The sequence below is a fragment of the Rhinoderma darwinii genome, chromosome 4 (genome assembly GCF_050947455.1).
Source record: "Rhinoderma darwinii isolate aRhiDar2 chromosome 4, aRhiDar2.hap1, whole genome shotgun sequence".
In the NCBI taxonomy this organism is placed as follows: Eukaryota; Metazoa; Chordata; class Amphibia; order Anura; family Rhinodermatidae; genus Rhinoderma; species Rhinoderma darwinii.
Window position 1 is genome coordinate 14,841,354 of NC_134690.1, and position 25,072 is coordinate 14,866,425.

Genomic DNA, 25,072 nt, shown 5'->3' on the forward strand with positions numbered 1-25,072 from the left:
TGGTTATGGTGTGGTGGTATTATTCAGTAACAGTATGGTGGTATTATTCAGTCACTATGTGGTTATGGTGTGGCAGTATTATTCAGTAACAGTATGGGGGTATTATTCAGTCACTATGTGGTTATGGTGTGGAGGTATTATTCAGTAACAGTATGGGGGTATTATTCAGTCACTATGTGTTTATGGTGTGGCGGTATTATTCAGTAACTGTATGGGGGTATTATTCAGTCACTATGTGGTTATGGTGTGGGGGTATTATTCAGTAACTGTATGGGTGTATTATTCAGTCACTATGTGGTTATGGTGTGGCGGTATTATTCAGTAACAGTATGGGGGTATTATTCAGTAACAGTATGGGGTATTATTCAGTCACTATGTGGTTATGATGTGGTGATATTATTCAGTAACAGTATGGGGGTATTATTCAGTCACTGTGGTTATGGTGTGGTAGTATTATTCAGTCACTATGTGGTTATGGTGTGGAGGTATTATTCAGTAACTGTATGAGGGTATTATTCAGTCACTATGTGGTTATGGTGTGGCGGTATTATTCAGTAACAGTATGGGGGTATTATTCAGTCACTATGTGGTTATGGTGTGGTGGTATTATTCAGTAACAGTATGGGGGTATTATTCAGTCACTATGTGGTTATGGTGTGGTAGTATTATTCAGTAACAGTATGGGGGTATTATTCAGTCACTATGTGGTTATGGTGTGGAGGTATTATTCAGTAACAGTATGGTGGTATTATTCAGTCACTATGTGGTTATGTTGTGGAGGTATTATTCAGTAACAGTATGGGGGTATTATTCAGTCACTATGTGGTTATGGTGTGGAGGTATTATTCAGTAACAGTATGGGGGTATTATTCAGTCACTATGTGGTTATGGTGTGGCGGTATTATTCAGTCACTATGTGGTTATGGTGTGGTGGTATTATTCAGTCACTATGTGGTTATGGTGTGGTGGTATTATTCAGTCACTATGTGGTTATGGTGTGGTGGTATTATTCAGTAACAGTATGGGGGTATTATTCAGTCACTATGTGGTTATGGTGTGGTAGTATTATTCAGTAACAGTATGGGGGTATTATTCAGTCACTATGTGGTTATGGTGTGGTGGTATTATAGAGTCACTATGTGGTTATGGTGTGGGGGTATTATTCAGTAACAGTATGGGGGTATTATTCATTCACTATGTGGTTATGGTGTGGAGGTATTATTCAGTAACAGTATGGGGGTATTATTCGTTCACTATGTTGTTATGGTGTGGGGGTATTATTCAGTAACAGTATGGGGGTATTATTCAGTCACTATGTGGTTATGGTGTGGTGGTATTATTCAGTAACAGTATAGGGATATTGTTCAGTCACTATGTGGTTATGGTGTGGAGGTATTATTCAGTAACAGTATGGGGGTATTATTCAGTCACTATGTGGTTATGGTGTGGTGGTGTTATTCAGTAACAGTATGGGGGTATTATTCAGTCACTATGTGGTTATGGTGTGGTGGTATTATTCAGTAACAGTATGGTGGTATTATTCAGTCACTATGTGGTTATGGTGTGGAGGTATTATTCAGTAACAGTATGGGGGTATTATTCAGTCACTATGTGGTTATGGTGTGGTGGTATTATTCAGTAACAGTATGGGAGTATTATTCAGTCACTATATGGTTATGTTGTGGAGGTATTATTCAGTAACAGTATGGGGGTATTATTCAGTCACTATGTGGTTATGGTGTGGTGGTATTATTCAGTAACAGTATGGTGGTATTATTCAGTCACTATGTGGTTATGGTGTGGAGGTATTATTCAGTAACAGTATGGGGGTATTATTCAGTCACTATGTGGTTATGGTGTGGTGGTATTATTCAGTAACAGTATGGTGGTATTATTCAGTCACTATGTGGTTATGGTGTGGAGGTATTATTCAGTAACAGTATGGGGGTATTATTCACTCTGTGGTGGTAATATGTGGTCGTGTTATGGTAATATTATTTGTCCTTTGTATAGGGGTATCATTGGTAATATTGGCATTGGTATACAGCAAACAAAAAAATAGTGACAGCACACTGCGAACACTAATGTCACCTAAACTGCTAAATCTAAATAAATATGCATTACTGCTAAATCTACTTACAATAGGGAGGTTCTTAGTGCACATTTTGATCAAAAAGTGTTAGCCCACCTGCCACGACAAGGCGACCTCTGTGAGGTGGGAACCTACGCTGCACATACACCCAGAACTGGGACTAACCCTGCATATATGTCTGGGTATGGTAGGAACCAGCATTAAACGAATTAAAATCACCCAGGGCAGAATGGGAGGAGTGCAAGATCAAAAAATGGAGGCAGAACCTCCCGATTGTAAGAAGATTTAGCAGTAATGAATATTTATATTTAGTGGCTTAGTTTACATTGGTGTTGGCCGTGTGCTGTCACCATTTTCTTGTCTGCTGTATATTTGCAGTCACAGGTGTTGCGAAGACTTTGATCATAGAATATCATGAGGACTTTGCGAGTGCACCAAAGAGACACGGCATGAACCCCCTGAGCTTCACGTACCACAGATTGAGAACCGAGGGTCTCGTCTGATAATTTGTTCATCCAGCAGAGACTTCGATGTACCGCAGCTCGCCCACCTCCTCCTGACTCTATAAAATCTCTCAGGAAACTTCTTTTTCTGGTGCTGAGAGTTCGCTAATATGAAGTTTTAGAATAAATTACTCCCAAGTCGGCAAAAGTGCGACTGAGAGAGTGGGCGAGAGGAGATGGGAGATAACCGTCCGGCCAAGGTGCTAGATCAGCGCGATCAATAAGTCTTTTAACTGTAATCTTGACTTTCTTGACCTCTATTACATTAGTGACTGTCCTTGTCACTAGCATCAGCATAGCTGACAACAGTCCCGGCTTCCGTCACGACAAACCGCGAACGCGGGGGAAGGCAGAAATTCAGACTTTTTCTGCAGTACGTGTACAGTCTTTTATATAAAAAAAATAATTGTTTAAAGAAAGCTTCTGCAACTTTCTAATGTACTTTTTATATGAATTTGTCAAACTTTTAAGACCACTACTTGCTTTCAGTGAATGAGAATACTCTTGTTTACATTCAGAGGCTGAAAACCCATCCTGAGCTATTATGTCTTACAGCTGCAATTATATCCAGTCTAGACAATTCTCTGTATGATAGACACATCAGCAGAACACATTTCTCTCCAGCCCTAATAGTTTGTTACGATGTGTCACAGCAGGAAAAATGTATTCGCATAGTTAGTTAAAAAAGGATTGGCTAGACTGGATACAATTGGAACAAACCCCCAGTTTGGACGTTAGCAAGAATTTACCATTGACTGACAGCTAGCAGAGATCTTGAGAGTTGAAACACAATATAAAGAAATATTAGAAGGTTGCAAATAATAATAACACTTACAGGTGACCGGGGCAGACCTAGCAGATGATAACACTTACTGGTGACTGAGGAAGACCTGGCAGATATTAATAACACTTACAGGAGAATGGAGCAGATCTAGCAGATAATAAGAACACTTACAGGTGACCGTGGCAGATCTAGCAGATAATAATACTCACAGGTGACCGGGGCAGACCTAGCAGATGATAACACTTACTGGTGACTGAGGAAGACCTAGCAGATATTAATAACATTTACAGGAGAATGGAGCAGATCTAGCATATAATAACACCACTTACAGATGATGGGAGCAGATCTAGCAGATAATAATAACACTTACAGATGATGGGAGCAGTTCTAGCAGATAATAACACTTACAGGTGACCCGGGCAGATCTAGCAGATAATAATACTTACTGGTAACCTGGGTAGATCTAGCAGATAATAATGTCACTTACAGGTCACCTGGGCAGATCAAGCAGATAATAACACTTATAGGTGACCGCAGAAGATCTAGCAGATAATAACACTTACAGGTGACCGGGGCAGATCTAGCAGATAATAATACTTACAGGTGACCGGGGCAGATCTAGCAGATAATAATAACACTTACAGATGACCAGGGCAGATCCAGATGATAATAACACTTACAGGTGACCGGAGCAGATCTAGCAGATAATAATAATAATTACAGATGACCAGGTCAGATCTAACAGAGCAGAAATTTTCCGAACTGACGATCAATCTATTTTTCTAGCTATCTTTCAATCACTCATGTTTCTAGAACGTTCCAGCTTCCTTCATATTTGCTTTGAAGACCCCCCACCCCCCGCTCCCCGTCTACCTTGTGGCCACGTCTTGGGCACTTTAATTTGACCCATATTACATAAAGTATCGTCTCTCAATCTGGTAATATCCCCTCTATGTATAATAGATAAATGTACGGAGCGGCTTCTCTTTATCACACAAGATCGTCCTTCTGGATAACGCGGGAATGTCGCGGAGTTTAACTACTTCAACTTCCTGAGGGTCTTTGTGAACAGAATAGAGGAATCATAAAAGTTTATCCTGAGTACTTAAGAAACAATTACTCCTCTCCAAGGAAAGTGAATTATCCGGTCTATTAGTTATCATGAAGGGCCGTCAATTACTGGAGAAAGCCTTTCATTAGATCGTCATTATTCCTCTGGTCAAAGGAGAAATCCATGTAATAAATGGGGCTCCATTGTCGGCTCCCCCCTCATCGGTTTCTATATCTCTCTTAAATGTTGAGCACCACTCAACAATATTGAAGACGAGAAGGGCCATTTTCTTCGTTGGTCGATGAAGTTCATGCAAATTATTGTTAAGAGGGCACCTATGTTATAAGTGCAGATCCTTTCAGACTTCATAAAGAATGAATATAGTTCAAGTCTTTAAGGGCTTTATACTTTTGGAATAATTTTTTTTTAATTGCTCCAATGCATCTAAAATCCCAAATGAAGAAATTTTGCAGTCTACATTAATCCTTTCCTGGGCTGCGCCGTAGTAGCAGTAGTACGGTGAGCGGGTTTATCCTGCAAACTTCTGAACTATTACGACACAGAGGTGGTACCGGATTTATTATACAACCGATACCCCATTTTAATTATTGGTCTACATTAGAAATAACTCCAATGCCAGCAGTATAACCCCTTAGATGCCGTGGTGAATAGTTACCGCAGCACCTCCACCCATGGTAACCATCCACCACCTCCACCATGGCAGCCCCGGTCTCCTCTGTGTAGTGTGTATCTTATAGTGATCCGATATACAGATACTACATCTCCTCTGTGTAGTGTACGTCTTATAGTGATCCTATATACAGAGGAGATGTAGTATCTGTATATAGGATCACTATAAGATGTACATTCCACACAGGAGATGGAAGTTTCTGTATATAGGACCCCTTTAAGTCTCACAATAGACATAGTGGGACTAGATGGAAGAGCGGTCAGAAAAAAGCCATTGCTTGAAGAAAAACGTAAGAAACACCCAACAGGTGTGTATCTTAGCTGTGGCGCCGTGAACGCACGTCTTGGAGGAGCTTAGACAGTGAAAATACTATTGGCGATGCCCGGAAAATGTAGGGGGACCCTCTTCTACACCTTCCCGCGCAATTTCCAGGTCCTCCGATTGGAGCCAGAGCATAGACCGGTTCCTTACAACCTCGTGCTCCTCATTGGCATCGTCCGACATGGTGGACATGGCGCCGCCGCACTCTCCTCCTCTATCTGAGGTTAGCTCCGAACGGATGTCTCGGTCCTCTCCACCACGAGAAGCTACCGACTGTCCCTCGTCCTGGCATTCACTTACCGAGGTAAGTCAAGAAGCCTCCTCCTCTAAAGCACTTCCCTCTGAGACGATGCGCACCAGTTTGGAGTTACCTCCCATGACGGAGGAACAGCCAGGTCAATCAGGCCTCCACACGGATCTGCACCTCCTGCGTGAATTAATTCAGGCTCTTCTAACCAGACAGGATCTCACTTGTTTCTAGAATTGAGGTATCTCATCCGCAAGCCCAGTCTGACATACATTCCGAAGTTGAATGACTGGATAGCAGAACACGAGTCACAGAGAAAAATGTGGCCGCCATTGATACCAAAATTATCTCTCTTGAGAGAAGCCGCCATGAACAGATCCAGATGGATGACCTTTTGGTCCGCAAGATTATCTCCCTATGAGGGTCTCCGTTATCTTTAACACTCTTCTTACAGAACTCCAGATGCCACCTTCCTGATGGACAGAGTCCACAGGGTATCTCGCTCGGGCACGATCGACTCCTCTAATCCAAGGGATGTATCATGTCGTCTCCACTATTATACCGACGAAGACGTGATTGTGCGAGGAGCTTGGACATACTGTTGAAGGAGGCATGGTCAAAGTGTATCCTGATGTCTCTTCCAGAACGCTATATAGGAGATACCTTCTACACCATCTCCTAGAGAAAATGAAAACCACCGGGGCTATCTAATAGATGGGGGTCATCTGTTCCATGTTCTCATCAAAAAAAATTCAGACACTTTTCTACTACTTTATCATACGGACCTCGAAGATCTGTTTCGCTTCATGAAAATTGGTCCCTTCCCGGTTCCTGACTGGTTAACACTTGAAAGAGCTGACCCGCAACCATCGAGGCGATTATGTGGCTCCAGACACCCCCCCCCCCAATCAAACTGCCTATCTTGTCGTATCAACGTCTGCCGCTTCTGGACCTCTCCCTGAGGATCCCTCATGAGGCGTAGATTTTTTTCTACTCTACACAGCTCTTCCCATTCACAACTTAAGTTGATTCCTCTAAACCGTGCCGGTTCAGTCAGGTTGTACCCGACCATGAACGCTTCTCCCTTGATTCTACTCTATCTCTATCTCACCTGGGACACCCTGCATCATTGGGCCAGATGGACAACTGGGAGCATGCTAGTGCAACATCTGCCTGTTCTTCGCCAGGTTCTCACTGTCAGGATTTCTTTAGCCCTATAATTTTTGTTATATCAATAGTATACGTAATCTCCAGATGTTCATATTTTGCTATCTATTGGACTGCACACTATATTGTCTTGTACCCTAATTACCTACACGTGTACTTTGGTTCACCGTTCTAGACCCAGAGGGTTTTCTTAGACAAAATTGTTAATATGTCTTAATGCACTAGTACTTCTACTGTTTTCCTAGATCTTGTACTATATGCCTTCTACCCTATGCCTGACTGTGGTTCCGGTTGGGGCCCTGAGGATCCACTCTTTGACTTCATCCATCGTCATGCGTACACAACCTCCTTAAGTGGCCTCCCTTGGGTGCCTCCTGGTGAAACACTATGGTCACTGACATTTGCTTTCAAACTGGTAATGCCTTTGCTGCCCACCCTCCTCTCTTCCTTTTCCCTCTTCCTTCTCCCTCTCTTCCCTTACCCCCTACCCTCCCCTTCACTGTTCCTTCCCCACAACGCTGTCAATAGATTTCCAATATGAAACAATTACAGTCCTGTCTAGAATCCTAAATACGTTCATATATGGTCGTTGCCAGGTTGGCACCCTTCTAAATTCTCCTCATCCTACTTTCCTAGTACCGTAGAAATGTAGCTAATAGACGCTCTATCGGATATGTCTGAATTTATATGTGGCTCTTCTATCCTCCACGGTTTCATATTATGTTTCTTATGCCTTGTTCATATTTGCTCAACCAGGGGGGACTTCCAGAATCTACGTTTTTAGCTTCGAAATCCTGAATGTGCAGGCTGTTGTTGTGGGATCCTGTGTGCGGCTCCCCGGGGGTATGTTTTGGAACATCGTACTCGCTATTGGAACAATATTGAGTATGTACTTAGTGGTCATCCTCCTCCTCCCGTAATCCTTTCCTTCCCCTTCCCATAGATCTCGCTTTCTTTCTATCACCTTCCATACTCCCCTCCCTGTCCCATTCTGCGGCCTCGGGGATACAGTTGGGTGGTGGAACAGGTGATTTGGTTCTATATTTGACGGACGTGGTTAATGTTCGCAATAAGTGAAGGTTTTTCTAATGTTCACATTACGGTTGGCTATCGATCCTTTATCTTACGGGGAAAACACATATTCTTCCCATCTGTTCTTGAGAAGCAATTACTACTCACTATTTTCTTTAGTTTATGGTTCCATCGCCACAGTTTGTAAGCATTTGTACCTCTGCCGCTGCCCGTCTTGTGTTGGTGGCGGAAGATTATAATTTATTTATTTGTGCTCGGTCTTTGGGCTCAGGACTTTTCTCTGAGGAGTCGGCCTTTGGGCTTCTACAATACTCTTCCCTATTTCTACTCTACCTTCCGCCTAACCGTCTTTTTTTTTTTTCTCCTTTCCTTTGTTAGCCCCCCCCCCTTTTTTTTTCCGACATATTTCACATCACGTACAAACAGATCAGGTAGTGGGGTCGCTTAACATCAACGGCCTTTACAGCCCTGAAAATGTAGATATCTTCATGTCTCTTTTCTTCACGAAACCCATTTATGCGAACAGAAACCTTTCAAATGATCCAATTTATGGTTTCCGCGTGCATACCATGGTTACACTCCTGATCCGAAATCCAGGGGGACGAGCCTCCTCATCTCCCCATCCCTTCCCTGGGAATTCCTCGATTGTCGCAGTGATGGTGAAGGGCGGATGCTTTTACTCAAGGGTTCTATTCCCTCCAAAGTCTATACCTTTGCCTCGCTATACCTACCTAATATTTTCCAAAGTACGGCTCTTGTTGTTTTTTTGGAAGCTCTTGAGGAGTTTGGGGATTGTACCATAGTCCTTGGTGGAGAATTTAACTTAGCACTGGAACCTGCCCTAGACGTTTCGACCAAAGCCTCTGCGCTCTCGATTTCTCAGCTTCGTCGTAACAAACGGGCCCTTCATGATCACTATTTCATAGACACTTAGCTTTTACTTCGCCTGTCAGACAGAGACTTCTCATTCTATTGTTCTTCGGCACACACCACTTACTCCAGACTCTATTTCTTTTTTTGTAATTTTTATTAAGCAACAAGCTCTCCATTCCCTCAAGTCAGCTGACATTCATACGATTACCTTTTCTGATCGTGCGCTTGTCACGATCGTCCTTTCTCTTCACTCACCGACCTTAATGGAAACGGAATTCCTCCATTACTATCTGAGATAAAGAATCGAGAAAGTTCACATAAACGTTCCCGCGACCCAGATCGTAAAATATACCTTTTCCAAAAACGGGAAGACCTTAGAACCTTCTGATGTCCAAGGCCAAAGCTACCCTCCCAAAATGCAAATGCCATTTCTACGAATATGGAAATAAATGTAGTAAATCCCTCGCTAGATCCTTGCGTATTCAGAAAGCGCATACTTATATGCCATCTATATCCACCCACCTCCCGCCCACGTTCCCACCTTCCGTTAGACATAGCCGCAGCTTTTCGTGACTTCTATGCCACTTTATAGAATACTGACTCTAATAACCCGTCCACATTCTCTAGAGACTATGTTGCAGACTCTGGTTTTCCCACATTTTCAGAAGATACAGTAACTGCCCTAGAAGCCCCCGATCTTTGCGCAAGAATTGTCCTATGCTCTTAAACACTTTCAGATGGGCAAAGCTCTCGGTCCTGATCGCTTCACGCTCCTATACTATAAAAAAATCTTCGACACACCTTCTTACTTCCTTAAACTCATTGTCCTCCTCCTCGACCATCCCTCCTGACTCCCTAAGAGCGCACATAGCAGTAATTCCCAAACCTGGTAAAGACCCTTCCCAATGTGCAAGCTACAGACCGATATCCTACCTCAACGCAGACATAAAGCTCTTTGCAAAGATTCTTTCTGAGCGCCTGGCACCGTTGTTAGGGGATGTCGTTCACACGGACCAGGCTGGCTTTATGACGTGTAGAGAGGCACGCGACAAAACTACGAAGACCATAAATCTCATTCACAAAGCTTAGATATCTAACATACCACCCATGCTTTTATCCACCAATGCCGAAAAAGCTCTTGACCGAGTTAACTGGACTTATATGGAAGAAACTCTTCTTCGACTCTGCTTCGAGTCCCACATGATGCGCTGGATAATGTCCTTGTATTCTTGCCTTTCTGCTAATGTCCGTGTGAACGGCATCTTTTCTGATGAGTTTACAATTCACAATGGGACCAGACAGGGCTGCCCATTATCTCCCTTCATTTTTAGTTTAAATTTAGAACCGTTTCTCCGACGTATCTGAGCAAACCCTGATATTACGGGCATCAATAGGCCATGAAGGTAGATGAAGTTGCGGTATATGCAGACGTCCTTCTGTTTTTCCTGACAAATCCATCCATATTCCTCCCGAAACTAATGCAAGAATTCCAGTTGTTCTCCAAATTTTCTAATTTTAAAATTTAAGTTCTCTAAATCTGAAGCCATGAACATCACCCTCCCTCCCCCCTACTACTTACCTTAGAGCATTCATTCAGCATTAAATGGAACACGGTCGCCCTCAAATACCTCGGGGTTAAGTTCCCAGTTCATTTGAAGAATTTTTTCAAATGAAACCCCCCCCCCTCCCTCATTGCTGATAACCAGGCTAACTGCGCTAAATGGTCGAATGGGTAAATTCACTTGGATGGGACGTTGTACCATTGTCAAAATTAATATCTTGCTGAGGTTCTGGTACCTGTTCCAGGCCCTTCTGATTGCCATACCAATTTAATTTTATAAATCGGTCAACTCCTTCCAAATATCATTTTGTTTGGGCAGGTTAACCATCCAGAATTAAACACACACTTCTATGTAGACCCAAGGGGGCCGGTGGCCTAGCCCTCCCAGACGTTCGATCTTACTACATTGCCTCACAACTTTCGCGGATAGTCGACTGGTGCAGACATGCGTCCATCAAACCTTGGGTGGTTCTGGAACAAAGTTTCACCAATGTCCCTCTCCCATCCCCTGAATAGAACATGATCAATTAAAAACTCATCGTCAACACGCTACCATTGGCCCTACTCTACTATGTTGCTCAACTCCCTCAGTAGGAAATGTTCCCTACTCCCTGTTCATTCTTCCATGTATTCCATTTTGGGTAACCCACTCTTCCCACCAGGCCTAGAAGATCCAATTTTCCGAACGTTGACTATTGCAGGTAAGTTTAGAGCATCTCACTTAAGTGGTTCAGACTGGCTCCCTCCTTCTGATCTGTTTCAGATACCTGACCCTAAACCCTTAGGGCATTGGAGATCCCTTCAGCTTAGACACATTTGTACCTCCATCTCGCCCCCTTCTGTTTATCGAAACGCTGGGGCGCCTCTAGAGGAATTGTGCATAGGGTCCGGTCTGACTCGTCACACCTTGTCTGTAATTTATACCCTACTTCAAATTCCTCCCGACTTACCTCCCCTAAAGATCTATCGCACTGGGAATCAGACTTGAACGTCTCTCTTTCCCCTGCACAACAAACACGTATCCTTACATTGGCTCATAAGACATCTTTCAGCTCTCGCTATCAGGAAGCCAGTTCTAAACTGTTGTCTCGTTGGTATAGAGTCCCAGAACGCTTAAACATTATCTTCCCTACAGTATCTTCCCTTTTTTGGAGATGCCTTGCGGAGAATGGTACCCTCATCCACATGGTACCAATGGTCCTGTAATCTTTTAATCCCATACTGGGCAGGAGTCAAGAGGGTGATCCGCGAGGTTACGGGCATCGGCATTACCTTGGATCCGGCTTCTTCTTCCTCCATCACTTCGGCATTCCTATCAAGATATATAAACGTTCAATGATGGCGGCTCGTCACTGCATCTCACTAAAGTGGAAAAATACTTCCCCTCCCTCCTTGTCCCTCTAGATTTCTAAGGTCAATGTCCTTATGCACATGGAAGATTTAACAACTTCTCTCACTGAGTCACCTAACAAATTCTGCCTAACATGGGTTCAATGGATTGAATTCCAAAGCTCTGATTCCTACAAGGATATTCGACTAGCCTCGAACATCCCCCTACCTAGAAGCTCTTTGCAGTGCCGTGGCCTTTTAGTCTGCTCCACCGAAAGTGCCTTATTTACCCTGCAAAATTGTTCATTGTATTCATTTATTGTGATTTTGTATCTTTTTTTCCTGTAAGGCTTCATTCACATCTGCGTTGGGGTCCCGTTCTGACGTTCCGTCTGAGCTTTCCGTCAGAACAGGACCCTGAACTGACACGAACGGAAATCAGAGGTGTCCGTTTAGATTACCATTGATTTCAATGGTGACGGATCCGGTGCCCGTGGTTTCCGTTTGTCTCTGTTGTGCCTCGGAACTGTCGTTTTGCCGGAAGCAATAGCGAAGTCGACTAGCGGAAAATCTGTTTGTCTGCCAGAGATTTGAGACTGGGACAGAGGTTAGATAGATATGAGATAGATAAGATAGATTGATATAGTGGATCTAAAAAGTCTACACGCCCCTGTTAAAATGCCAGTTTTTTTTTGTCATGCTACAAAATTAGTCCAAGATTAATCATTTCAGAACTTTTTCCACTGTTAATGTGATTCATAATCTGTACAATTCCATTGAAAAACAAATGAAATCTTTTATGGTGGAAAAATAAAGAACAAAAATAAGGTGGTTGCATAAATCTGCACACCCATAAACTCATACTTTGTTGAATTACCCTTTTACTTTATGACCGCATTCAGTTTTGCTGGGTAGAAGTCTATCAGCGTGGCACATCTTGACTTGGCAATTGTTGCCCACTCTTCCTTGCAAAAGCTCCAAATCTGCCAGATTGTGAGGGCATCTCCTGTGTACAGCCTCTACAGGTCACCCCACAGATTTTCAATGGGATTCAGGTCTGGGCTCTGGCTGGGCCATTCTAAAACTTTGATCATCTTCTGATGATGCCACTCTTTTGTTGCTTTGGGTCGTGGTTGTGCTGAAAGGTCTTCATCTTCAGCTTTTTAGCAGAGGCTGGTTTTGTGCCAATATTGACTAATATTTGGAACTGTTCATAATTCCCTCCACCTTGACCATAATGCTTCCTCCACCGTGCTCCATAATGCTGCCTCCACCGTGCTCCATAATGCTGCCTCCACCGTGCTCCATAATGCTTCCTCCGCCATGCTCCATAATGCTGCCTCCACCGTGTTCCATAATGCTGCCTCCACCGTGCTCCATAATGCTGCCTCCACCGTGCTCCATAATGCTGCCTCCGCCGTGCTCCATAATGCTGCCTCCGCCGTGCTCCATAATGCTGCCTCCGCCGTGCTCCATAATGCTGCCTCCGCCGTGCTCCATAATGCTGCCTCCACCGTGCTCCATAATGCTGCCTCCGCCGTGCTCCATAATGCTGCCTCCGCCGTGCTCCATAATGCTGCCTCCGCCGTGCTCCATAATGCTGCCCCCACCGTGCTCCATAATGCTGCCCCCACCGTGCTCCATAATGCTGCCTCCACCGTGCTCCATAATGCTGCCCCCACCGTGCTCCATAATGCTGCCCCCACCGTGCTCCATAATGCTGCCCCCACCGTGCTCCATAATGCTGCCCCCACCGTGCTCCATAATGCTGCCTCCACCGTGCTCCATAATGCTGCCTCCACCGTGCTCCATAATGCTGCCTCCACCGTGCTCCATAATGCTGCCCCCACCGTGCTCCATAATGCTGCCCCCACCGTGCTCCATAATGCTGCCTCCACCGTGCTCCATAATGCTGCCTACACCGTGCTCCATAATGCTGCCTCCACCGTGCTCCATAATGCTGCCTCCGCCATGCTTCACTGCGGGCATGGTGTTCTTTTGGTGATGTGCACTGTTGGCTTTGCACCAAATATACCTTTTGGAATTATGGCCAAAAAGTTCAACCTTGGTCTCATCAGACCATACCACGTTTTCCCATATGCTTTTGGCAGACTAGCCAGGCTTGGATGTTTTTCTTTGTTAGAAAAGGCTTCCGTCTTGCCACCCTACCCCACAGCCTAGACATATGAAGAATACGGGAGATAGTTGTCACATGCACTACACAACCAGTACCTGCCAAAAAGTTCTGCAGCTCCTTTAATATTGCTTTAGGCCACTTGGTAGCCTCCCGAACCAATTTTCGTCTTGTCTTTTCATCAAGTTTTGAGGGACGTCCAGTTCTTGGTAATGTCACCGTTGTGCCAAATGTAATCCACTTCTTGATGACCGTTTTCACTGTGTTACATGGTATATCTAATACCTTGGAAATTCTTTGGTACCCTTCTAATGACTGATGCCTTTTAACAATCAGATCCCTTTGATGTGTTGTAAGCTCTTTACGGACCATGGCTTTTGCTATCACATGCAACAAAGAAATTGTCAGGAAAATCCTAATAGAACAGCTGAACTTTATATGGGGTTACTCAGAATCACTGTAAATAATGGCCGCTGAGTACTGACTACTATTTAACATGAGTTTAACTGTGATTGGCTAATTTTGAACACAACCACATCCCCAATTATAAGAGGGTGTTCACACTTATGCAACCACATTATTGTAGTTTTTTTTTTTTATTATTCCCCTCTAAATGATTTCAGTTTGTTTTTCAATGGAATTGTACAGATTATGGGTCACATTAAAGGTGGAAAAAGTTCTGAAATTATTTATCTTTTACTGATTTTTCGACATGAAAAAAGCAAAACCTGCCATTTTAACGGGTGTGTAGACTTTTTATATCCACTGTAGGTAGGTAGGTAGGTAGGTAGGTGGATAGATGGATGGATGGATAGATGGATGGATAGATAGATAGAGAGATGGATATGAGATAGATAGATGGATATGAGATAGATAGATAGATAGATAGATGGATATGAGATAGATAGATAGATAGATAGATAGATAGATATGAGATAGATAGATAGATAGATAGATAGATAGATAGATATGAGATAGATAGATAGATATGAGATAGATAGATAGATAGATATGAGATGGATGGATGGATATGAGAGAGATAGATATGAGAGAGATAGATATGAGAGAGATAGATATGAGAGAGATAGATATGAGAGAGATAGATATGAGAGAGATAGATATGAGAGAGATAGATATGAGAGAGATAGATATGAGAGAGATAGATATGAGAGAGATAGATATGAGATAGATAGATATGAGATAGATAGATATGAGATAGATAGATATGAGATAGATAGATAGATATGAGATAGATAGATAGATATGAGATAGATAGATAGATAGATATGAGATAGATAGATAGATAGATAGATAGATAGATATGAGATAGATAGATAGATAGATAGATATGAGATAGATATGAGATAGATATGAGATAGATATGAGATAGATATGAGATAGATATGAGATAGATATGAGATAGATATGAGATAGATAGATAGATAGATAGATATGAGATAGATATGAGATAGATATGAGATAGATAGATAGATAGATATGAGATAGATAGATAGATATGAGATAGATAGATAGATAGATAGATAGATATGAGATAGATAGATAGATAGATAGATAGATAGATAGATAGATAGATAGATAGATATGAGATAGATAGATAGATAGATATGAGATAGATATGAGATAGATATGAGATAGATATGAGATAGATATGAGATAGATAGATAGATAGATATGAGATAGATATGAGATAGATATGAGATAGATAGATATGAGAGAGATAGATATGAGATAGATATGAGATAGATAGATAGATAGATATGAGATAGATAGATAGATAGATATGAGATAGATAGATAGATAGATATGAGATAGATAGATAGATAGAAGGATAGATAGAAGGATAGATAGATAGATAGATAGATATGGGGTAGATAGATAGATAGATAGATAGATAGATATGAGAGAGATAGATAGATAGATATTAGATAGATAGATAGATAGATATGAGATAGATAGATAGATAGATATGAGATAGATAGGGGATAGTCTATTTCTCCCCTCGGCGGTAGCGGGAGTGACATCCGCATATAATCGACTTGTCGGATGTGGTGACATTATTATTCTTTTGTTGCTCCACTGATTATGGCTGAACAATACGCGGAGGGTGGGGGTGGGGACTGTAATGTCATCTATCACTCCTCCATTGTTTTCTCATTTGTTTCCTCTATATTTCCTTTCTTTCAACATTTCGTTGCCAAACAAAAAATTTATTGGCCTCGATAAAATAAGAACGGCCTCGTAATATTTTCTCTTTAATTTCTGTAGCTATTCAGGTGATTCGGGAACTTGGAGGCCTTAAAGGGGGCACTAAAGTTCTCTTCCCTTTCTTGATATTTATATGTTTTAGTCTTTTTAATCATTTAGCCTTCCCCTTTTTCCCTTCTCCAGTGCTTTAGCCTTGTGATCTATAGTTTTGGGAAAGTGGCAGGGCTAAAAGAGGACCAGTCCGCTTTCCTGTTATGTCTATTTAAGTAAATCGTTTATTCCCCATTAACTGTCTTAGAACTCTGTATTATTCCGTTCTTCTGTTATTCCTCCTGGAAATGTATGAATAAAGTGACCACTGAGCGTTAACATTCCCCTTGCTAATGGAGCGTGTCCCTGACAATGTCATCTCTGATTGGACCATTTTACAGCATTTAGGACAAAGTTTATTGACCAGGGGAACGGTAACACCAATTGGTTAAATTATTCACACATTTCCAGGAGGAATACCAGAGGAATTTATCGCAGATTTTTTTGATCTCTTTAGTTTTTTTTTTACTGATGACCTATCCACAGGATAGGTCATCAATATATGATCGATGGGGTCCGGCACCCGGACTTCGCACAGATCAGCAGTTCCGGATGCCTCCGGGCACTGGATGTTATGCAGGGTTGGTGCCAGAAGCAGAAGGTATAGCGGCCGTGCTGCAGTAGTGCAGCTCTGCTCCTATTCAAGTTAGCCCAGCACTGCAGCTATACTGTAGTTGGACCCTTCTCCTTCCGGGCACGGCCCTGTATTGCTTCCGATGCCCGGAGACAGCCGGAACAGCTGAACGGTGTGGGGTCCAGGTGTCAGACCCCACCGATCATATACTGATGACCTATCCTGTGGATAGGTCATCGGTATAAAAAACAGTCCTCAGCCTGGACAACTCCTTTAAGGGTTTCCTGGAAGTCAGCAACAGTTCTCAATGTTTGTTGTAGGGTTTCACCATGGAAAAAAATAATAATTTCAGAGGTTCTTCATGCTAAAAAGGTTGTCAATTACTGTTTAAGGGCAACTATTGGATAACTTAGTGGATACAATAGCAACAACAAAATAACCCCTTGAGTTCTTATGGCCGTCAGGAGACGCGCTTAAAGGGGTTGGTGACCGATTCCTGCAATCCCTCCTAGCTGATCACCCATGAGGGGACAGGCTCTTTTGCATACATGTATGGACGTCCTGCCGACCCCCTTCCTGAACTACCCCACCCGCTAGTAAAGTGGTGATGCCGAGGTTACTTGGTCGCTTGGGGCAAAAAAATTGCGAGTGACTTTGCAAATATCACAAAATTCCTGGACATTTTACAGTAGTCGAAGTTGATTGCAATTTATTTTCTCCATAGAGAATAGTTGAAATCGTCTTTGTGATTTTTACCATGATTCGCCCCTGAACTGAAAATTGTCGTGCAGCTAAAAGTTGAATGTTCATCTCTGGACATCATTTCCTCACGTTTGGACTGATACTGAGTTACAGCCTGTGTTATACTCCAGAGCTGCATTCACAATTCTGCAGGCTCCAGAGCTGAAATCTCCCAGTGACTGCAAAGAGCTTGTTCTGGTAATGTGTGTAATAGGAAGTGTCTGTTGTTTTTTTTTTTTTTTTATACCAGACATCGATCAGCAATCTGGAAAGAACTGGAGACCACCTCTATAGCTGTAATACCCGTGACTTCCTGAGGTCACTTTTGAAATACACTGAAGGAAGAAATAAAACTTGAAACATTATGTGCAGTCGTTTCAAAGGATTTAAATTGACCCTCCAGTTTTAGCTAAAAATGTAGTGTTTGCTCGGTAATGCAGAGTCTTCTTACCTGGTGCCCTGATTAGCTTTTTGTGCCGCTTATTCCCGGGCCCCCTTTTCTGTCATCCAAGATGGCCACAGTTCTTCTCACACTACGACACACTCCCATGCTGTCCGATTGACTCGCACTGCTCAGTCGGATAGCGGGAGAGAATGTCTTGGACTACCAAAGCATTCTGAGAAGCGCTGCGGCAATCAGTGATGACAGAAGATTGGGCCAAGGAATCGGCGGATCAGCGGCACAACAAGCTAAACCGAGGGCACCAATTAAGTCAACTCTACCTTCCCCAGCAAACTTTACATTTTTAGCTAAAACCAAAGTGTCACTTTAAAGGAAGAGCATAGCTCAAGGGTGGCCTTTTGATTTTAGGTGGAAATGTTCCGCTTTTTTTTTTTGTCATCTCATAAAAATGGTTGTATAAGATGCCGTCACTTTACGATGGTTCTGACTGCTCGGACGCCCAACCGGAAACGGCACCACGGCCCCTTGCACTGCAGTTTAGGTCCCACGCTGTTGAGGGTGTCTAAAAGGGTTGTCTCACAGCAACTGATGGGGCATATGGACTTCATAGAGGGGGGCTCTCTGCTTGTGACCCCCACTGTGAGTGTCATTCTCTAGTGGACATGAGCTGTCCATGTATCACTTTAATGGCCGCCTGTAATACTACATTTCCCTGCAGCCCCCGATGGAAACTTCTCCTGACGATTACGCATGTTTGGTAGTTTAACAAGCTAGACCCGGCTTTCATCCGAAATAAAAAAGTGGACATTGTTCTGAGTGCCGTTTTTTTTTTTAGGTTAAAGGGGTTGTCTCGTCAGACAATGTGGGATCCACTGCAGGGGAAATGTAGTATTACACAGTGGCCATTCCAATTAATGTAGATTAGTGGTCCATGTAATATCTGGACGGTTTTCCGGAGATGCTTCATGATATCGTCTCTCTCTCCGCTCTGGTCTTATAAAAGGGGGTTCAGAACTGGTGACCCCCGTTTATTATTTCAATATGCCCTATTACGACATATAGAAAGGGGTTTTCTGCATTAGACGGATTCCTTAAAGTGACGGAAGTTCTGCTGACCCTTTTCAGTACTTCAGATGTTTTTGTTTATTTTTCCTGGTCTTACGACTACTTCTCTTTCAGAGGTCACACGGTGAAGGCGGTGTGCGAGTCCTTTCACATGGCTAAGGATGCCGGATTTAAAGTGGTTTCTCACATGATGCCAGATCTGCCTAACGTGGGGCTGGAGCGAGATATTGAGCAATTCATAGTAAGTAATCAGAATTTGTGTTGATATCTATATGTGGTGGCATCGTGTCAGTCAACCAATGCATTCAACCCTACTTAGTGACTGCAGTTATCGAGGATAACCTTTAGGGAAGGCGCTACCACTATTTTCCCTGCTGGTGTCCCAATAGTAGGGGTCCCGGAGCTGTATTCCCTTATCTATTCCTTCCAAGTGCCCTAAAGTACATCCCTTTAAATTTAGACAATACATCCAAAAGAGAAAAAAGTTATTTTCGATTTAAATGAAGGGAGCGCACAACAAGGAAATGCTTCGTTTGGGTCCGCAAACTTTCCGGTGCCTCCTTTTTCCAACAAGATCGTGATCCCAGTGGAATTCATGTTGACAGATGTTGCTGTGAATTTCAGACTACCTCTCCCGTCCAGTGACAATATGGGGGGATAGGTAGTCTACGGCTATGTGCACATTTGCGTTGGTGGCTTCTGTTCCAGACGGAAACGACAACCCTCTGCCGGATCCATCATATGACGGATAACGACGGCGCCCAATGGACTCCATTGACTTACAAGATCGGATTCCACCGAAGATGTCCGTAGTTTTCCCCTCAAATTTGTAAGAACCTACGAACGTAGCCTCTTACCCAGATGTAAACAGAGCCTAAGGCTCCATGCACATGACCGTATATTCCGTAATTACGACCCATTCGTTTCTATGGCCGTCGGACATTTTCCTGTATATTTACGGGAAGGTATCCGTTCGTATAAAGGCTCCGCAACAGATAGGACAGGTCCTATTTTGCACTTTTTACGGACTCTGCTCCCATGCTTTATTTGGGGGCACGGCCCACAAATGCTGGTGGCTGTCCGCAACCGTCCGTGCCCGTAATTGCGGACTGTGATTATGGGCACGGTCGTGTGCATGGGGCCAGAGACTATATTCACCATTGTAATAGACCTCAGCACAGTCTGAGTGAATAGAGTGGGCAGGCACAGCTGATGACGTCACTCGTCTGTACGCCCACTCCATCCAGTTTGAAGCAGTGGCCCGGAAGAGGAGTTACATACCCTGTTATGCCCCATATGTATAACATGCATGAATATATAGTAATTTTGACATTTTGCGTATAAAAAGTTGTTACAATTTTAGACCATATATTATAGAACTGTATTATTACTATGAAAAACCTCTCACGCCATTATTATTGCTTTATGAATCTATTAGACCATCTTATATCAGTCCAGTATACAGGGTTGTCGGTTTTCCCTACAGTTTGTCCGGTAAACAAGATTTATAACTGTTCCGGCCTTAGCCGGCCTCAATGCCTTCTCCTTCCTGTAATTCGAGTGAGTCAGCCGCCTCCGCTCCGTCCCAACTTCTGCAGTGATCAAGACTTGTATGGTGAATGGCCGGAAAGGGTCTTGGTGCCACAGATAAGATAATTAACTTAATAGTTGTAATAAATCACCGGCTCCATCAGACACGATTAATGGGGCTCTGTGTGGACCTGACACCTCATTCCCCCAGCGCCATATCTCTGCCTCTGTTTTGTCGCCTCACAAGAAGGATGAGGTGACACCTGCACCTTAACAGACAGGAGGGGAGAAGAGCGCTCATTAATCACAGGGGCCGTGAGCCGTAAACACAGAAGTCAATATCAGGATGCTCTTTACAAGAGGGGGAATCCCTGATAGGACGACTTTTATTGACTCTCATCATTTCCCAGCAAAGTCAGCAATGTCCCTGCTCCGGTCCGTGGTCAGATCATGAGCCAGGCTTTTGCTGTGACAGCACCACTCTGCTTAACTCTTCTCTAATCTCGCCGTAACCTATGGATTGTCATATTGCTTATTTCTTATTCTCTAGTGTCAGAAGACAATAGGTCACCTATAGAATGTAGGCTGCTGTTTATGCATGACAGGCAATCCACGTCTCTTATGTCATAAAGCTTTATTCATGAGCATCCTTGTAATACTATTCTGTCCACTGCTGATTTGGACAAACAGAACACCTAAATCACCAAAAAGGCTAGCGTAATGGCCCAGATAATTCAGCTACATAGACCAGGATATAACTACTACAAATGCTGCCCCCTATATACAAGAATATAACTACTATAATACTGCCCCCTATATACAAGAATATAACTACTATAATACTGCCCCTATATACAAGAATATAACTACTATAATACTGCCCCCTATATACAAGAATATAACTACTACAATACTGCCCCCTATATACAAGAATATAAATACTATAATACTGCCTCCTATATACAGGAATATAACTACTATAATACTGTCCCTATATATAAGAATATAACTACTATAATACTGCCCCTATATATAAGAATATAACTATTATAATACTGTCCGTATATACAAGAATATAACTACTATAATACTGTCTCCTATATACAAGAATATAACTACTATAATACTGCCCCTATATACAAGAATATAACTACTATAATACTGCCCCCTATATACAAGAATATAACTACTATAATACTGCTCCTATATACAAGAATTTAACTACTATAATACTGCCCCTATATACAAGAATATAACTACTATAATACTGCCCCCTATATACAAGAATATAACTACTATAATACTGCTCCTATATACAAGAATATAACTACTATAATACTGTCCCTATATACAAGAATATAACTACTATAATACTGCCCCCTATATACAAGAATATAACTACTATAATACTGCTCCTATATACAAGAATATAACTACTATAATTCTGCCTCCTATATACAAGAATAGAACTACTGATACTGCCCCCTATATACAAGAATATAACTACTATAATACTGCTCCTATGTAGAAGAATATAACTACTATAATACTGCTCCTATATACAAGAATATAACTACTATAATACTGCTCCTATATACAAGAATATAACTACTATAATACTGCCCCCTAATATACAAGAATATAACTACTATAATACTGCACCTATATACAAGAATATAACTACTATAATACTGCCCCCTATATACAAGAATATAACTACTATAATACTGCCCCTATATATAAGAATATTACTACTATAATACTGCCTCCTATATACAAGAATATAACTACTATAATACTGCTCCTATATACAAGAATATAACTACTATAATACTGCCCCCTATATACAAGAATGTAACTACTATAATACTGCTCCTATATACAAGAATATAACGACTATAATACTGCTCCTATATAGAAGAATATAACTACTCTAATACTGCCCCTATATACAAGAATATAACTACTATAATACTGCCCCTATATACAAGACTATAACTACTATAATACTGTCCCTATATATAAGACTATAACTACTATAATACTGACCCTATATACAAGAATATAACTACTATAATACTGCCCCCTATATACAAGAATATAACTACTATAATACTGCCTCCTATATACAAGAATATAACTACTATAATACTGCCCCCTATATACAAGAATATAACTACTATAATACTGCCCCCTATATACAAGAATATAACTACTATAATACTGTCCCTATATACAAGAATATAACTACTATAATACTGCCCCCTATATACAAGAATATAACTACTATAATACTGCTCCTATATACAAGAATATAACTACTATAATACTCCTATATACAAGAATATAACTACTATAATACTGCCCCCTATATACAAGAATATAACTACTATAATACTGCTCCTATATACAAGAATATAACTACTATAATACTGCTCCTATATACAAGAATATAACTACTATAATACTGCTCCCTATATACAGGAATATAACTACTATAATACTGCTCCTATATACAAGAATATAACTACTATAATACTGCTCCTATATATAGGAATATGACTACTATAATACTGCTCCTATATACAAGAATATAACTACTATAATACTGCCTCCTATATACAAGAATATAACTACTATAATACTCCTATATACAAGAATATAACTACTATAATACTACCCCCTATATACAAGAATATAACTACTATAATACTGCCTCCATATACAAGAATATAACTACTATAATACTGCCTCCTATATACAAGAATATAACTACTATAATTCTGCCTCCTATATACAAGAATAGAACTACTATGATACTGCCCCCTATGGACTATGGCTGGGTAGGTGGAGCAGTTGAGCTGGGTATGTGGGTCCCATTGACACCATTAAGAAATTTCCAGTAAGGAAAACTTCTTTGTGTTTTGGGATTATCAGTAGAGGTCTGAGCTTATTGACCCCACCAATGTATTTATGAAGTGTCAAAAGATGTATTTTGGGTGGATTTAGTCTTTAATGGAAAACCCTGGGGTCTCTTTGTTTTTATTATATAGACCTATCATACTTAATATAAGCTGTAGTAGATATGGAGAAGAATATTTGCTGGATATTACTTGTCCTCTGCCACTTGATGGACTCCCACACACTGAGATTTAGAAATGATTTCCTGCTGTAAAACGCAAAAAATAATAAAAATTCAGCAAACCTCTGGACTGTAACGTTCTGTTCTGACCCGACTTAAAGTGCCGGCGCAGGACTGACAGCTCTCATTGTGTCTGGATGAGACAGGCAGCGCCATTGATATACTGCAACACATAGTCATTTTTTTAAATTGTTTTCCTGGGTGGAACGTGCAGTAGTTAATCTTCCCGTCAAATGGCTGACTGACTTATTCTACTGGTTATACTGGTTCTCATAGCTTCCCTTTTTTATTTCCTTATTTCATTACAAATTTTTTTATGTCCATTGTACATACTGATCCACTGTGCTCCTGTTGGGCAGCAGAGAGGCCTAGTGGTTAGTAGCACTGGAGTCGTGGGTTCATATCCGTCCAAAGTTAACATCTTCATGAAGTTTCCCCACGGTATTCGGGTTTCCTCCCACACTCTAAAAATGTACACATAGTGAATTTAGATTCTGTGCCTGATAAATGCAGTTCTCATATCTGGGACCAACACCTATGTCGAGAACTACCGCCACCCCATAGCCACTTTACCAGCAGGACGAGGGTCTGGAGACCTTCGTTCTCGACATGGTTGCGGCTTCCAGAGTTGGGACCCACATCGATCTGCCATAATTGTCTAAGGTGGAAATTAGAAATTCTCCTTTTAACTTATCGAATGGTCATTCAAAAAGGAACTCTTGGCTACCATCTTGTTGTCTCATCCAATCAGAACTGCCCCAAGGGGTAAATGATGACTCCTCCCTGAAGAACATCTAGAAGAACTTAAGAAGCCTCCGCAAAGGTCCATGCTCTTGACTCCACAATATGAAAGAGATTGGCAATTATGGTATTCATGGGAGAGATGCAAGGAAGAAATCACTGCTCTCCAAGAGGAACATCAATGCTCATCTCACATTTGCCAAAAAACATCTGGATCACCCCCTAGACTTTTTTAGAAAAATGTTCTTTGGGCAGATACTGTAAGTCAAAAGTGGAAGTCTAGATAAATAGGTCCCATTATGTCTAGTGTAAAGCAAATATAGTATTCCATCAGAAGACCATCACACCATGGTCACACGTAGTAATGGCCCTTAGTGGGTAAGACCACTTAGGAAAACTGCTGTCTAGTTGCCCGATTACCCAGAGTGGGAGGCTCGGCATGACCATTTACGAAATGGAGGTTGTGTACCCATTATGGAGAGCTTGCATGGAACAGTCCATGTAATGACATAATACAGGAAGTTCTGGTGCCTGTATGAGTGACACAGGATTATCCCCATTGACTCAAGTAGAAAAACTGTTTCAACTAAGTCTGATTTAGACTGCTGCTCTGCAACGCCCGCAGTGTAATATATATTGATAGATGCAGCGAGAAAAAGAACAGGTTAGAGACTGACAGATGGAATTCCTTAATGGACTTCATGGGAAAATTTTGTTTAAGACATGCAGTAGTAATTTAAAAATTCTGGGATTACCCTGGTTCCTTTTGTATGAT

General features: G+C 41.8%; 1 protein-coding gene across 1 annotated transcript in view; it reads left to right on the top strand.

The window, feature by feature from the left end:
* Positions 1 to 25,072, top strand: part of ELP3 (elongator acetyltransferase complex subunit 3) — an 81,090-nt gene that overhangs the window by 10,681 nt on the left and 45,337 nt on the right. The window contains exon 3 of the mRNA XM_075863802.1: positions 18,999 to 19,125. Within this exon, the coding sequence (XP_075719917.1) occupies positions 18,999 to 19,125 (127 nt within the window). The remainder of the gene's footprint in view (positions 1 to 18,998; positions 19,126 to 25,072) is intronic.